We start from the raw sequence: 14,901 nt of genomic DNA, 5'->3' as shown, positions 1-14,901 counted from the left end.
TCTGCATTTGACGTTGAGAGCATAGGTCACAATTTAGATATGTTTTTGAGATGGAAAAACGCAGTATTACAGATGCTAGAAACATGGCTTTTAAATGAAAGATTGCCATCAAACAACACACCTAGGTTCCTAACTGATGAAGAAGAAATGACAGAGCAGCCGTCAAGTATTAGATAGTGTTCTAGGTTGTTACATGTGGGGTTTTTCGGTCCGATAATTAAAACCTCTTTTTTCAGAATTTAGCAGTAAGAAGTTACTCGTCATCCAGTCTTTTTTATATCGACTATGCATTCCATTAGTTTCTCAATTTGGTGTGTTTCACCGGGCTGTGAAGAAATATAGAGCTGAGTATCATCAGCATAACAGTGACAGCTAACACCATGTCTCCTGATAATATCTCCCAAGGGTAACGTAAACTGTGAAATACTACTCTATTTTATCACCATTTCTGAACATCTGTTCACCAAATCTGTGTGTGTGGGTGATTGACTTTCACATACTGCAGACTTTTCTTTCACTTCCATGAAATGGTGCGCATTGTTAATATAAATACTTAGACCTAGTATTTCATTTAGTTTCTTTTCTTTCCCTTGTGAATGTAAAAGATACACAGTGTTGTGGAGTTTTGGACTGAAAAAACCTTTGGTAAGTGATTTTCCGTGTTTTGAATGTCTGACATTATGGGGGAAATGTAGCAAATTATTTACAGCATCACATGTTCAATGCGGTGTAAAAGAAACCCTGTGAAATAATAATAATAAAAAAACAAATATTAGAAATTAATTTATTTGCAATTATGCAATTTTATGTGTATATGATTGCATTGCCTTTTGATTGAACATACTTTTGACTAACACGATGTACATTACCATGTAATGTACTTTTACAGTTCTCAAAGGTTTGTGAATATAGCATATTAAAAAGTAAATGCCATTTTACTTGCATAGCTGATTGTTTGTTTGTTTTCCTAATGTTATTTTTCTCTCCTCTCTAGGCCATGTTTGGACACATGTTGTATCTGCTTCTCATACTGAATCAGTTTAATCTTTTGACAACTTTACATACTGAATTCTATCCATGTGAAATTCACACTACCAAGGATGGACACATAAATGTGGACTGTCAGCGCAGACGTCTTGCTAATGTCCCTAAATTCACATCCCTCTCTGTTATATCACTCAACTTAAATGAAAACCATATACACCACATTAAAGGTGCCACATTTTCTGGATTAGCCAATCTTAACCATCTCAGCTTGATGTGGAACTGTGTACCAGATCATCTTAAGGAGCAGAGATGGCCTTCATGCAGCCTGAAAATTGACCCTAATGCATTTAGTGGACTTAAAAACCTAACTTCCCTGCAGTTAGCAGGGAACAGCCTGAAGACCATACCTCCTCTACCAAAGCAGCTTGAGATTCTGGGACTGGAATTTAATCACATCTTTCATATTGTCAAGCCTCTAGGTACACCGCTACTAAAACAACTACTGCTAAACAAGAATTGTTTCTACGCCAACCCATGTTACCAGTCTTACTTCATCGACCCATGTGTGTTTCAAGATCTCCCTGAGCTTCTGAACCTTACACTTAGTTACAACAATGTGACCATTGTCCCCCCATATCTTCCTCTTTCACTAGAAAGCCTAGACTTGGGAGAGAACAAGATCATGCATGTCAATAAAGAGTCCTTTGCAAATCTTAAAAATCTGCGACACCTTAACCTAGGGTGGAATTGCCAAAGGTGTGACCATGCTTCTGAGCCTTGTTTCCCATGTCCAAACAACCAGTCTCTGAATCTGCACCAGGATGCCTTTTTGGATCAAATGGACTCTCTAATTAGTCTAAGCCTACGAGGCAATTCACTGCATACAATTCCTCAGCATCTCTTCGTACGACTCCACAAGCTCCAAGAGTTAGATCTATCCGACAACTTTTTAGCCTACGCCATCCAGAACGGCACCTTTTTTGAAGAGCTCCAGAATGTTGTGGCCCTCAGTCTTCTTTATAACTACGAACCCCAGAAATCCTTTTCTGAACTGATTCTGTCACCATCCATAGCGAAGATGACGGCACTACGAGAGTTGTACCTGAGTGGATTATTCTTCAGAGTACTGTCAAACCACAGTCTTGCACCTCTGGTCAAACTGCCAAGACTTGAGTCCCTAGAGCTACGCATGAACTTTATCTGCTCTGTTAGCATGGATGCTATAAGCCAGCTGAGAACATTAAGATGGGTGGGCCTTTCCCAAAATACGCTTGCTTTCAGTTCATGCTTTTCAACCTGCACTACTGAAGCCATACCAAACAACTACCAAACCCTTGAAAAACGTGACAATGGACAGCTCAACTTGCAAACTCAAAAAGTCTCCCTACCGAGCTCAGAGCTGAACATTATGCAGGACTCTGGAGATGATCACTGTCCTTTTTATTATTCTATGTGGCATTTCAAAAAGAAGATATGCTCTAAAAAACAGTTTTTTGACCTTTCTCAAAACAACATCCCATGGCTGAATGCAAGTACTTTCAGAGGCATGGAAAAAGTGGTATGCATAGATCTGTCCTACAACTACATAAGTCAAACTTTAAATGGACAGCAGTTCACACATCTAAGCAAATTAACCTACCTTAATATGGCTCACAATCGCATTGACCTGTACTCTGACAAGGCATTCCAGGAGATAAATGGCACACTAAAAGCTCTTGACCTCAGCAACAACGAATTCCACTTTGTAATGAAGGGTATGGGACATCGCTTCACATTCCTTCCACACTTATCATCTCTTAAAATACTGAGTCTAGCGAACAATCACATTGGTCTCAGAATCTCTAACATTCTTACCAGTACTTCTTTGAAGTATCTTGATTTCTCTGGAAATCGTTTGGACATAATGTGGGACTCTAGGCGTAACCAATACCTACATTTCTTTCAGGGTCTTACTAACCTTACACACTTAGACATTTCTGAAAATCACCTCAAATCATTCCCTCCAGAGGTAATCGTACACTTGCCTCCAAGCCTCCAGATGCTGAGAATGGACTCCAATGTGCTGAGTTATTTCCCTTGGGGCAACATCTCAGTCCTCGAGCAGCTCTGCCACCTGAACCTTAGTTCAAACATGCTCTCATTCTTACCTAATATACATTTTGAGCTCCGTCTCGTAAGCCTGGACCTAAGTCACAATCGACTAGTTGCGATCCCAAAGGCTTTCCTTAGTCAGGCAATAAACCTTAAAAACCTAATGCTTAACCACAACCAGCTGAAGATCCTTGATGTGCAGGCTCTTCCCTTGTCATTCCATAAAGGTTATACTTTCTGCCCTACTGGGCCGCATAAAAATAAGTCCTCCTGCAAACTCGTGCTGCATGCCAATCCTTTTACTTGTAGTTGCGTTATCTCTGGGTTTGCCAAATTTCTCAGAGAAACTAGTTTGGATATCCCACACCTCACCACAGAGGTTCACTGTGGTTATCCAGAATCATTGGCTGGTGTGAATGTCCTCTCGATAGATCTTCACTCATGCCAGGAGATATTTGGGAGCGTTGCTTTCTTCTGTACTTTATGGTTGACTCTGGCAGCAACCAGCATTCCCCTCCTGAAGCATCTGTATGGTTGGGACCTGTGGTACTGCATCCAGATTTTATGGACTGGACACAAGGGACACACCCCAGTTAATAGTGGCAGCATGACGGATAACCAGTACAATGCGTTTGTGGTCTTTGATACGAGTAACAAGGCAGTCAGGGATTGGATCTACAAGGAGATGGTTGTGAGATTGGAGAACAGAGGGAGATGGCGCTTTCGACTTTGTCTAGAGGAACGCGACTGGTTGCCTGGAGAATCATGCATAGAGAATCTCCACAAAGCCGTTTACAACAGCAGAAAGACAGTGTTTGTATTGACTAGCCCTAGTGGCTGTTCCCACGAAAGTGGGGTCGTCCGACAAGCCTTCCTCCTTGTTCAGCAGCGCCTTCTAGACGAGAAAGTGGATGTTGCAGTTCTTGTTTTGCTGGACCTTCTCTTTCCCAAATTCAAATACCTCCAAATGAGAAAACGACTCTGTAAAAAATCAGTTCTGTCCTGGCCCAAGAATCCACGAGTGCAGCCGCTCTTCTGGAATAATTTACGTGTCGCTCTCGTCTCTGACAATGTTAGAGCCTACAACAAGAATGTCACAGAGAGCTTCTTCTAAAAAGGAAGTGTAATGACAATGTTATGTTTTATGTAGTCCTGTTGTTTCAGGTTTTTGGTTGTTTATTTGTTAGAATGTATGATCTTATAATGGGGCCAGTGGAAGTATTGAAAATATTCAAAGATGTTGAAATATAGAAATCTTAACACCCTCTGGCAAACTCGATGATTGACCGTGATATGCCAGAAAGTAGAAACAGCTGAAAAATAAAAGTATGGACTGTCATATCTAAATTAGTACTTATTCTTATTATAGAAATGTATCACTTACAGAGATTAAGCTATTTATTAATGTTATGTAAGAAGGTTATGTTCATTCATAGGTTAGCTGCCATAGACTTCCTTTTACGTGACACTGCTAAATATGATGTGAGCCAAACAAGACAACAGTTTGTGTACATACCAACTGCAAGAGGAGTAAATGTTTTATGTCATGTTTTGTGTGTGTGTGTGAGAGAGAGAGAGAGAAAGAGAGGGAGAGGAACTAATGCACCTGTTGGACCACATTCCACACATTCTTCTAAATTTTAAGCATTTGTACACTTTCAGTTTCATGCAATTACGTCAAAAAATAGCACCGCAGTTTCTAGAGCTTAGAAATGCCTTTCACTTATAAGAAAGCTTCTAAAAATAAATTAAGATATTACTGTTTGCAGTTTTTGTTGTTGTAATAGTTTATTCCGATGTCAGTATGATTTGTAATATGTGGTTGCAGAGCATATTATTCCTTCTGTAAGGCTCCACGCATCCGGCCCAAAGAAGGTTTCCGGTGGTGGATGAAGGTTTCCTGCGTGCTCGGTCTTTCCAGTGTGCACAGTTCTTCAATTTTAATTAAACTTTAATCTGACTCCATTTTATCATTTAATCTGACTCCATTTCCTTATGACCTCGTATTTAGCTTGAAATACAAATTGATTGCTTGTCCGTTTCTAATTTATTATTCTGATATTTGATTATTCTAGTTAACTCTTGACTTTATATTTACTCGTTCATTCGGTTGCTCATGTCTTTAACAAGGATGCAACGTAATCTACTAGAGTCAATAATTACAGAGTAAAACAGAATAAGGTCAAATGTAACAATTTATTCTCAGTCAGGTAAATACTGTATGTATTATGTCAATTCCACAGCAATTCAAAAAGATCAAATCATATCAATACAAAACATTGAATTCTCAAAGATAAATCTATGAGTAAAGAATGCATACCTGACTTTATAGTAATACATAGTGTAAGGTATTACACTACGGGCTTCTGACTACAGAATCGCCCCGATCCTTTTGCCACATTCTCTTTAAGTACCTCAGACCAGAATAAACATTCCCCAAACTCGAGACAGGAACTAACAATTGTAATTTGCAATTTAATCAAGTCGAGTTGGCACCTTTTGGGACAGAAGGTAATTTGCATGAAAACCATTAGGTGTTGGGCTCCACCCTCTACAGTATGCAAAATGTCTCTGAACTCTTAGGATTTGTATTATCTTTTAGTTTACTTCTTATAAGAATGAGACCATTGTACCAGTCGCTCTGAGACAATTCAAATGATACCAAACATGACTGTAAATAACACTTGCATTAATGCAGAACATTACATTTCTGCTATTGGCCATTCTGAGTGAGCTGAGTGAAAGGAGAGATGGGTGAGGGGAGAAGTGGATGAAAAGGAACTGATGCATATGTGAGAGAGGCATTTTCTTGTATTCTCTCTCAGTGGGATGTGGAGACAGATGTCTGTATGTTAATGTACTGTGTGTGTGTTATCCATCTCGGGAGTCCAAAGTGTCTGAGTTTCTGTAATTCTTACAGATTTCCTCCCTTTGACCACGTGGGTCAATTCCAAATGATTCCCAAAGAGGTCACTTGTCAGACACTTGCTGTGGTCCTTGTGATGTAGTATTTGCAGCTGTGTATGCCTTTAGAAAGGCCTCTGTGTGTACCAGTCTCAGCAGGTGCATGTAGCTTGAACTCAGCAGGTAGATGAACGGGTTCAGGGTTTCACCTGTCTGGTTGAGAACAACACGTGTGCATCCTTTCATTTCTTGAGTCGTTCCATCATGGAGAAACCTCTGTCTCTAGTGACACTTTCCCTAGGACTTCCTTGCCTCTTTCGTTGAATCTCGTCACCTTCAATTGTGCAGATGTCTGGGCAGACTCCAATAGGTGAAGGTTTCTCGCTGGTTACATACTGCTTTGTGTGAGACACTTAACAGCATCTTAATGGAACAATGATGAACTCGATGTAGAAAGCTGTGAGATTTGGCACAAGAACATATAACAAGGCAAAAAACATAATATCATGTCAACAAGTGCGAATGGTACATTGGGTCGCTGGTGTCATTTGAGGTCTCATTTTAAAACAGTCAAATCCTCACTACCGCTCTGATGGATTTTTAATGGTAGTGGAATTACAGAATGCTTGGTCTGAGTGGCTTATATGAAAAGTAGCAAAAAGTCAGTGTACCTTACATGTTTATAAAAATGGTATGCATCATTAAAACATATGACAATAATAATAAACATTCAATCTCAATTACAAAGGTGTAGACATACATATAATTCTCCAATGCAAAGTCACCTAAGATTTCAAGGTAGTGATCTAAAGTGTGCTTAGGTACGAGAATGGAGATCCTGGATCCTTTGTAATTGTGTGTGTGTGTGTGTTTGTGTGTGTATATGTGTGTGTGTGTGTATGTGTATGTGTGTGTTATACAAGCTACGTCACATTCGATGGCATATTCAAGTTGTAAATTTTGTAGTTAATGAACAGAAGTGCCAACACTTCATATAATATTTCTGTTATTAGTGATGTGTTGGGAAACCAGCGGGCCCTCTGGTTTGTCAAAACATCCCAATACCAATCAGAAAGTTTAAATCTTTTGAATTTTCATGGCAGATTTGACTCTGCATTCAGAATTATACATCATCGATTTGTGACAGTAGCCATACAAATGTATTATGTTTTCCATGAGTTGGCAGATGGTTGTAAATCATAACTATTGTGTGTGTCTTTCTGAGACTGCCATCATGGGATTAACTAAATCCTATGTGTGAGAATCTATGTGTTTCTGTCAGTGTGAAGATGGACAATAGATCTTTAGTGGGGTACCACATTTGGAATCTAAGCCATCATTGTTTTCTGTGGTGTGCAGTGTTCAGACTGGACAGTCTAGATGAGGTGATGATGCGATGGTGGGGATTTGTGTTCTGTGCTCATGTCTGGGAGATGGGTGAAGTCTAATCTATAACAATCTGTGTTGCAAAAATTTAGTTCCGGTGCTAATCCGGAAAGGCCATGTAGATATTTGTGTGGTAGTGTGCTATTGTGAGATGTGACTGGCCTCTTGAAGTGTTATTGCACCCATCTCCTGCAATTTCAGGTTATTTCTAACAATTCCGCCGTCCTGGCTTGATGCAGCTGGCATCAGGTGCCTTCCTGGTATCTCACTTTCAAGGAATTGCAGTGGTCAACCTGAAACAGAACCAAATACTGAGAGAACCACAGTTAATTTTGAGTATTTTTCACCTCCCTTTTAGCATTTTTCTAGAAAATTTAGAAGATTGGGTGGTGTTATGTGGCTACATTTAACTGTGGAATATTAATCTTAATCAGTCCTTCTGATCAGATTAAAATTTTGGTTGGTGCTGCTACCCAGCGACGAGTGAATTGGTTTGCATTCGCTTGTGCCACACTTATTAAAATGAAAACCCAACTCCTCCCTTTTGGCACTGGGTAGCATAGTATATCAATCTGTAACAAGATCTAAGTTGTCACAAATAGAATTCACGTGTTAATTCATTTAAATATGGAAAGGCAGGTCAGAGCTGATGCAATGCACAATCACTGTTTTTATGTTTCAAAGGCAAACGGCTAATTGTTGTGACTATTTGTTTCATTTAGTCTTGCTGATCATTTTCATTAAGACAATTGTGAAATCACTCTGTGGCCACATGGCAATTCTATGCTCCTGTATCTGGTTTAACTGCAGCTATATGGGAAATAGCACAGTGTATCACCCAAGAGACAAACAAATTCAACATAAACACACACATGTAACTTAAATTGCAATGCAATTCCAGTATTACAGTTATTCTAATTTCACACAAGAGACACGTTCCAGCATGTATGTAGCATCTACAACCTTAAACCTAAGTGTTTCGTACACTTGCAGTGAAGCAGTCATGTGTTTCATAAAGAATAAACTCAACTAGCCTATGTGCACATGTAGTAGCACAAACAACTATAATGTGTGTAACATGTGCACATTGTGTTTAGCACAATTACAAATTTTAAAATTCAAACAAGATCATTGAAACTGGGATGTTTACATTTTAAAGTCATCACTATTAAGCTGCTAGCCCACTAGCAAGTGAAGTCAACATCTGGAGGCCTTGCATCAGCAATGCAGTTACCTCACAAAGAGTTTTACATGAGGATGACTTGTTACATGTAAACAATTGGTCTTTACATTTAGAAAGTGAAATCCTATGTTTCAGAAAATAAGGTGGAGGTCTACCTCTTCCCAGTGACCAACATTTTTCCTCTGTGTGGCCTGTTTTAAGACAGGAACTACAAAACCTGCTGTCTTCACCATACAGTTGTCTGCTGTGTTCTCCTGGAGTTTGAGGTTTTTTATGACTCCCTAATGCTTCCTTTACACCATGCATTCTGGTACATGACTCTGTGCTATTATGGTGTTGCATCACCTTAAGGACTGAAACTGGCACGCTATCTTGAGTAGTAGCACATGCTTTCTCTGAACTAAAAGTTCTAGATTTCCATCTGTTGTATCCCTGTTCTATCCTTGAACCCCAACACACTATTGTTCTGAACGTGTTTTCAGTTGGATCTACTCCATTTGACAATGCATTTTGGACTGGAGTGCCAGCATTGTTCTTTATGAGTTGTAATAACGGTTCGTCATCACGGCTTGTATTTTCTAGACCGGAATGTTCTTTGTATGTTACCCACAGACGTTCGGCGTATATTTCAAACGGCTCGTTGCTGTCCTGTTTAATTTCTAGTATCCTGCCCCAATCCGCGCTTGTTGGTCCTCTCAAGTCTAGCAACGCCAGTTTTAATCTTTCATATATAGCCTCGTCAGATTCATTATTGTTTCGCTTGACTACGTCTCCAGATTTCATTTGAGGGGTTAATTTTGATCGGAGTTCTTCCGGGATGGTTAATAGTGCGATTTGCCATACATCTCTAGTTTCTAATTTGTACACTGTGGCTTGTAACATCAGTGCTTCCCAGTATGGTTGGAATGGCCCTCTTTTGGGCATCATTCCCACGATCTGCTTATGTTTTGAACACTCTTCACATGTTAGTGGCCGGCTAATCTTGGTTATTTCATCATTCGCGTTTGTCATGGTTTTGAGTACAGCAACTCTAGCTGACGCGGAGGGCTTTTCGCTGGGTTTAACGTTAGCTCTTGTTATAATCGGACTTCGCTGACTTTGTTCATGTCTCTGAACGGGAGCTCGGTTACGAGTTTCTCTCCGCGTTTGACTCTCTAATGTGGCTACATCATGATCGCTGTTTTTATCAGGATCAAAAGTCTCATCCAGTGCTGCTTTCTTAACTGCGGCCACTGGAAATCCGACATTGTCGCAACATTCTTCAAGAGCAGATATATAATTACTGCCTGTTTGGAGTTTCTCCTGAAGCGCATCTATTTTTCTCGCCATGTTTTCGCTTTTCCTTGCCCAACCTTGTCTTTCGTATGTAAACGCCTCGACCTGTGCTCTAAGCTTTTGTAATTCATCCGAACGCGCTTTCTCAATTTCTCTGAGACTCGCCATTATGCGCTCATTTTCGGCTAATGTTTCTAGGTCGTTTTTCCGAAGTAAGTAGACAATGGCAGCTGTTGTCTTTTTATCTTTTGATTTAGATGTCAATTTTTCTCCTGCCAAAAACCAGGATATGATTTCATTGTTTTTCCACGTAAGGTTTAATCCTTTATCGTTTAAATGAAGAAGGATATTTTTTATGTGTGCGGCGTGAATTCCCATGATCTCTTGATCTGCACTGCTGCTGTACTGTCCCTGAAAAGCCATGTTTTCTAGCTAATTCTTTTGCCCACCGGATTTTTCGGCTCCGGTCTAAAACAGATATGGGTATACCGACCCGTTCTAAAAATGTGTCTATATGTGAGATGCAAAAAGCTTTCCCTCAACACAAAAGTAAAATGAAGGAACTTACCGCAGCAGTTGCAGACAGGGAAGGAGAAGCTCAAACCTCAATATTCTCCGTCAGTGAGGATCAAAGCGAAATTCGCGCTGGAAAGACGTTGCTCGTCTGTTGCGAGACCACGGAGGCTGGTCACCACTTTGTAAGGCTCCACCCATCCGGCCCAAGGAAGGTCTCCGGTGGTGGATGAAGGTTTCCTGCGTGCTCGGTCTTTCCAGTGTGCACAGTTCTTCAATTTTAATTAAACTTTAATCTGACTCCATTTTATCATTTAATCTGACTCCATTTCCTTATGACCTCGTATTTAGCTTGAAATACAAATTGATTGCTTGTCCGTTTCTAATTTATTATTCTGATATTTGATTATTCTAGTTAACTCTTGACTTTATATTTACTCGTTCATTCGGTTGCTCATGTCTTTAACAAGGATGCAACGTAATCTACTAGAGTCAATAATTACAGAGTAAAACAGAATAAGGTCAAATGTAACAATTTATTATCAGTCAGGTAAATACTGTATGTATTATTTCAATTTCACAGCAATTCAAAGAGATCAAATCATATCAATACAAAACATCGAATTCTCAAAGATAAATCTATGAGTAAAGAATGCATACCTGACTTTATAGTAATACATAGTGTAAGGTATTACACTACGGGCTTCTGACTACAGAATCCCCCCGATCCTTTTGCCACATTCTCTTTAAGTACCTCAGACCAGAATAAACATTCCCCAAACTCGAGACAGGAACTAACAATTGTAATTTGCAATTTAATCAAGTCGAGTTGGCACCTTTTGGGACAGAAGGTAATTTGCATGAAAACCATTAGGTGTTGGGCTCCACCCTCTACAGTATGCAAAATGTCTCTGAACTCTTAGGATTTGTATTATCTTTTAGTTTACTTCTTATAAGAATGAGACCATTGTACCAGTCGCTCTGAGACAATTCAAATGATACCAAACATGACTGTAAATAACACTTGCATTAATGCAGAACATTACATTTCTGCTATTGGCCATTCTGAGTGAGTTGAGTGAAAGGAGAGATGGGTGAGGGGAGAAGTGGATGAAAAGGAACTGATGCATATGTGAGAGAGGCATTTTCTTGTATTCTCTCTCAGTGGGATGTGGAGACAGATGTCTGTATGTTAATGTACTGTGTGTGTGTTATCCATCTCGGGAGTCCAAAGTGTCTGAGTTTCTGTAATTCTTACACTTCAAAGGCATGGAAATTATCTGAACATTTTTTGTTTAGAGAACATTTTTGAGTGTAGAATTATTGGACCTTTATTTATTATAACTTTTTTAATTGACCTTGTATTGTGATTTAAATTCACACATTGTAAAGTTCAGCAAATTCACAAAGTAAAGTCACAAAAGAACAAGCTCTGTTAATCTTAAAGGACACCACGGTAAATTTGAGACAGCAGAAATGGCTCTCAGCTGGAGGGCAGCTGCAGGAGCTCTGATGAAAATGGCTATTTTACAACTGGCCAGAGTCATGGACAACAACAATGACATGTTTTATGTTTGTTTTGATGTCTTCAGTTCCATTAATTCTCTTTTTGTTTTATAGTAAACACTTTTTCACATATTGTAATTTTGTGTTGTATTGTGTTCATCAAAATAAAACTGAATTAAACATAAAAATAGAGACCCCATTTTATTGGTATTTAAATTATATAGTCTTGTCTTGAACTTTCTTCTTGTTCATGCAGATACTACTCATTGAGTTTCTGGCACAGATTTCTGTAATTTACTGTAATTAATCCCACCTAATATTACAATTTGTAATCTACCATACATTATCATATTGAATCTCCAAAATAATGTGGAAAAAAACAAATTATAATTACATTTTATACATTATAAATATATATACATTATATACATAAATATACATTATAAAAAGGTGCCATTAAACATTTAACTATAATTAATATCAATGTTAGAAGTCATGAGAGAACATATCTTTTATACTAATACTTTTAAAAATAAAATGAGTAATTATAATAATTTAACATTATAACTGAAAGTCAGGACTGTTAAAAGATTATAGCAAATTTATATTTAAAGGGCACCTATTATGCCCCTTTTTTACAAGATGTAATATAAGTCTTAGGTGTCCCCAGAATGTGTCTGATAAGTTTCCATATACGGTTTTCTGAGCACATTTTGCAGTTTGAAATACTGAATGATTGCGCCAATGTATGTGGCTTGCCATCTGCTGCCTGGTGAGTTTTCCAGTTTGTTTTATTGTTTTATGTCTGATTTTTTTAAATAAATGCTTTGTCACTCTTAACATATGATTGACAAACTCTGCTTGACATTAAACATACCACCGAAGAGCTACTTAACATGTCCAGAGTGGTACTCCGTTTGTTCTCGAACTTCCGTTGTTTGTACTGGAACTCGACAGCCTAGTGATGATTTCAGTAATTTATTGTCCACCTAAATTGCATAAAAGACTTTATTAAGTTCTCAGACTTTTTAGGAGGAATTATTCCTAATTTTGACAGGCTTTTAATTCTAGGTGATTTCAGTGTTCACGTGTGCTAGCTTAGTGTCCAGCTAATTCTTTGGTCAAAGAATTTTTGAGTCAAGTCAAGTCACATTTATTTATATAGCGCTTTTACCAATGTAAATTGTGTCAAAGCAACTGCATAATATCAAAAAAGGATAATAGTGTGTCAATAATGTAATATGAAAAGATAAAAAAAAAAGATTTTCAGTTAAAGGCATTTCATTATTGAATTCAGTGATGTCATCATCCAGCTCAGTTCAGTTTAAATGGTGTCTTTGCAATCAGGTCGACGATATCACTGGCTTGCTTAGTTGGGGACACTTAATTTCCGGAGGCGACAGCGGCAAGGAACCAATCCGGACAGATCCACCATCTGATCCAGACACGGACTGAGAAACAGAATGGAAACAGACAAATATCAGCGTAGATGCCATTCTTCTTATGATGTAACGAGTACATCATGTGTTATGTGGAGTGTTCCCGGTTCCGGTTGATCAATCCTTTAACGGATTTGAATAATAGAAGTGTATTAGTGTGTTATGTGTAAGCCAGGTTAAAGAAATGTGTCTTTAATCTAGATTTAAACTGACAGAGTGTGTCTGCCTCCCGAACAGTGTTAAGTAGATTGTTCCAGAGTTTGGGCGCTATTTCTGCATTTGACGTTGAGAGCATAGGTCGCAATTTAGATATGTTTTTGAGATGGAAAAACGCAGTTTTACAGATGCTAGAAACATGGCTTTCAAATGAAAGATTGCTATCAAACAGCACACCTAGGTTCCTAACTGATGACGAAGAATTGACAGAGCAGCCGTCAAGTGTTAGATAGTGTTCTAGGTTATTACATGTGGGGTTTTTAGGCCTGATAATTAACACCTCTGTTTTTTCAGAATTTAGCAGTAAGAAGTTACTCGATTTGTAGTTTCTATAGATAGTTTCTCAATTTGGTGTGTTTCACTGGGCCACGAAGAAATATAGAGCTGAGTATCATCAGCATAACAGTGAAAGCTAACACCATGTTTCCTGATAATATCTCCCAAGGGTAACATGTAAAGCGTGAAAAGTAACTGCCCGGTAACAGATCGGTCTGTAATTAACTAAATCTTTGGGGTCAAGTTGTCTTTAATGAGAGGCTTAATAACAGCCAATTTGAAGGTTTTGGGGACATATCCTAATGACAGTGATGAATTAATCATAGCCAAAAGAGGATCTATGACTTCTGGAAGCAGCTCTTTTAGTAGATGGAATAGGGTCTAACATACATGTTATTGGTTTAGATGATTTAACAAATTTATACAATTCTTTCTCTCCTATAGTAGAGAATGAGTGAAATTGTTCCTCAGGGGATCTATAGTGCACTATCTGATGTGATATTGTAGCTGATGGCTGCATGGTTACATGGATAATTTTATCTCTGATAGAATCGATCTTGGAAGTAAAGTAGTTCATAAAGTCATTACTGCTTTGCTTTTGGGAAATGCCAACACCTGTTGATGCTATATTTTTCGTAAATTTAGTGACTGTATTGAATAAATACCGGGGGTTATGTTTGTTTTCTTTTAGAAGAGACGAAAAGTAATAAGATCTAGCAGTTTTTAATGCCTTTCTGTAGGATAGGGTATTTTCCCGCCAGGCTATACAAAATACCTCTAGTTTTGTTTTCCTCCAGCTGCGCTCCATTTTCTGGGCTGCTCTCTTTAAGGTGCGAGTGTGCACATTATACTACAGAGCCAGACTGCTTTCTTTGATCTTCCTTAAGCGTAAAGGAGCAACTGTATCTAAAGTGCTAGATAAGAGAGAGTCCATAGTTTCTGTTACATCATCAAGTTTTTCTGCGCTGTTGGATATGCTGAGGAATTGAGATAAATCAGGAGGATTACTTACAAAGCAGTCTTTTGTGGTAGAGGTGATGGTTCTACCATACTTGTAACAAGGAGTAGAATTTACAGTTTTATCTATATGGAGTTTACACAAGTCAAGTCAAGTCTGTTTTATTG

General features: G+C 38.5%; 1 protein-coding gene across 1 annotated transcript; it reads left to right on the top strand.

Annotated features, from left to right (window-relative positions):
* Nucleotides 1–609: 609 nt before the first annotated feature.
* LOC306848137 (toll-like receptor 9) lies at nucleotides 610–4,192 on the top strand (the record flags this gene model as incomplete). Its single annotated transcript, XM_079382505.1, has 2 exons — nucleotides 610–645; nucleotides 995–4,192. Exon 2 carries the CDS (start codon nucleotides 998–1,000, stop codon nucleotides 4,190–4,192), a length of 3,195 nt encoding a protein of 1,064 aa, XP_079238631.1. The 5' UTR covers nucleotides 610–645; nucleotides 995–997.
* Nucleotides 4,193–14,901: the final 10,709 nt, after the last annotated feature.

The sequence above is a fragment of the Barbus barbus genome (genome assembly GCF_936440315.1).
Source record: "Barbus barbus genome assembly, chromosome: 28".
Taxonomy (NCBI): Eukaryota; Metazoa; Chordata; class Actinopteri; order Cypriniformes; family Cyprinidae; genus Barbus; species Barbus barbus.
The sequence above is the reverse complement of the archived record's forward strand: the minus strand, read 5'-3'. Positions and strand labels throughout refer to the sequence as shown.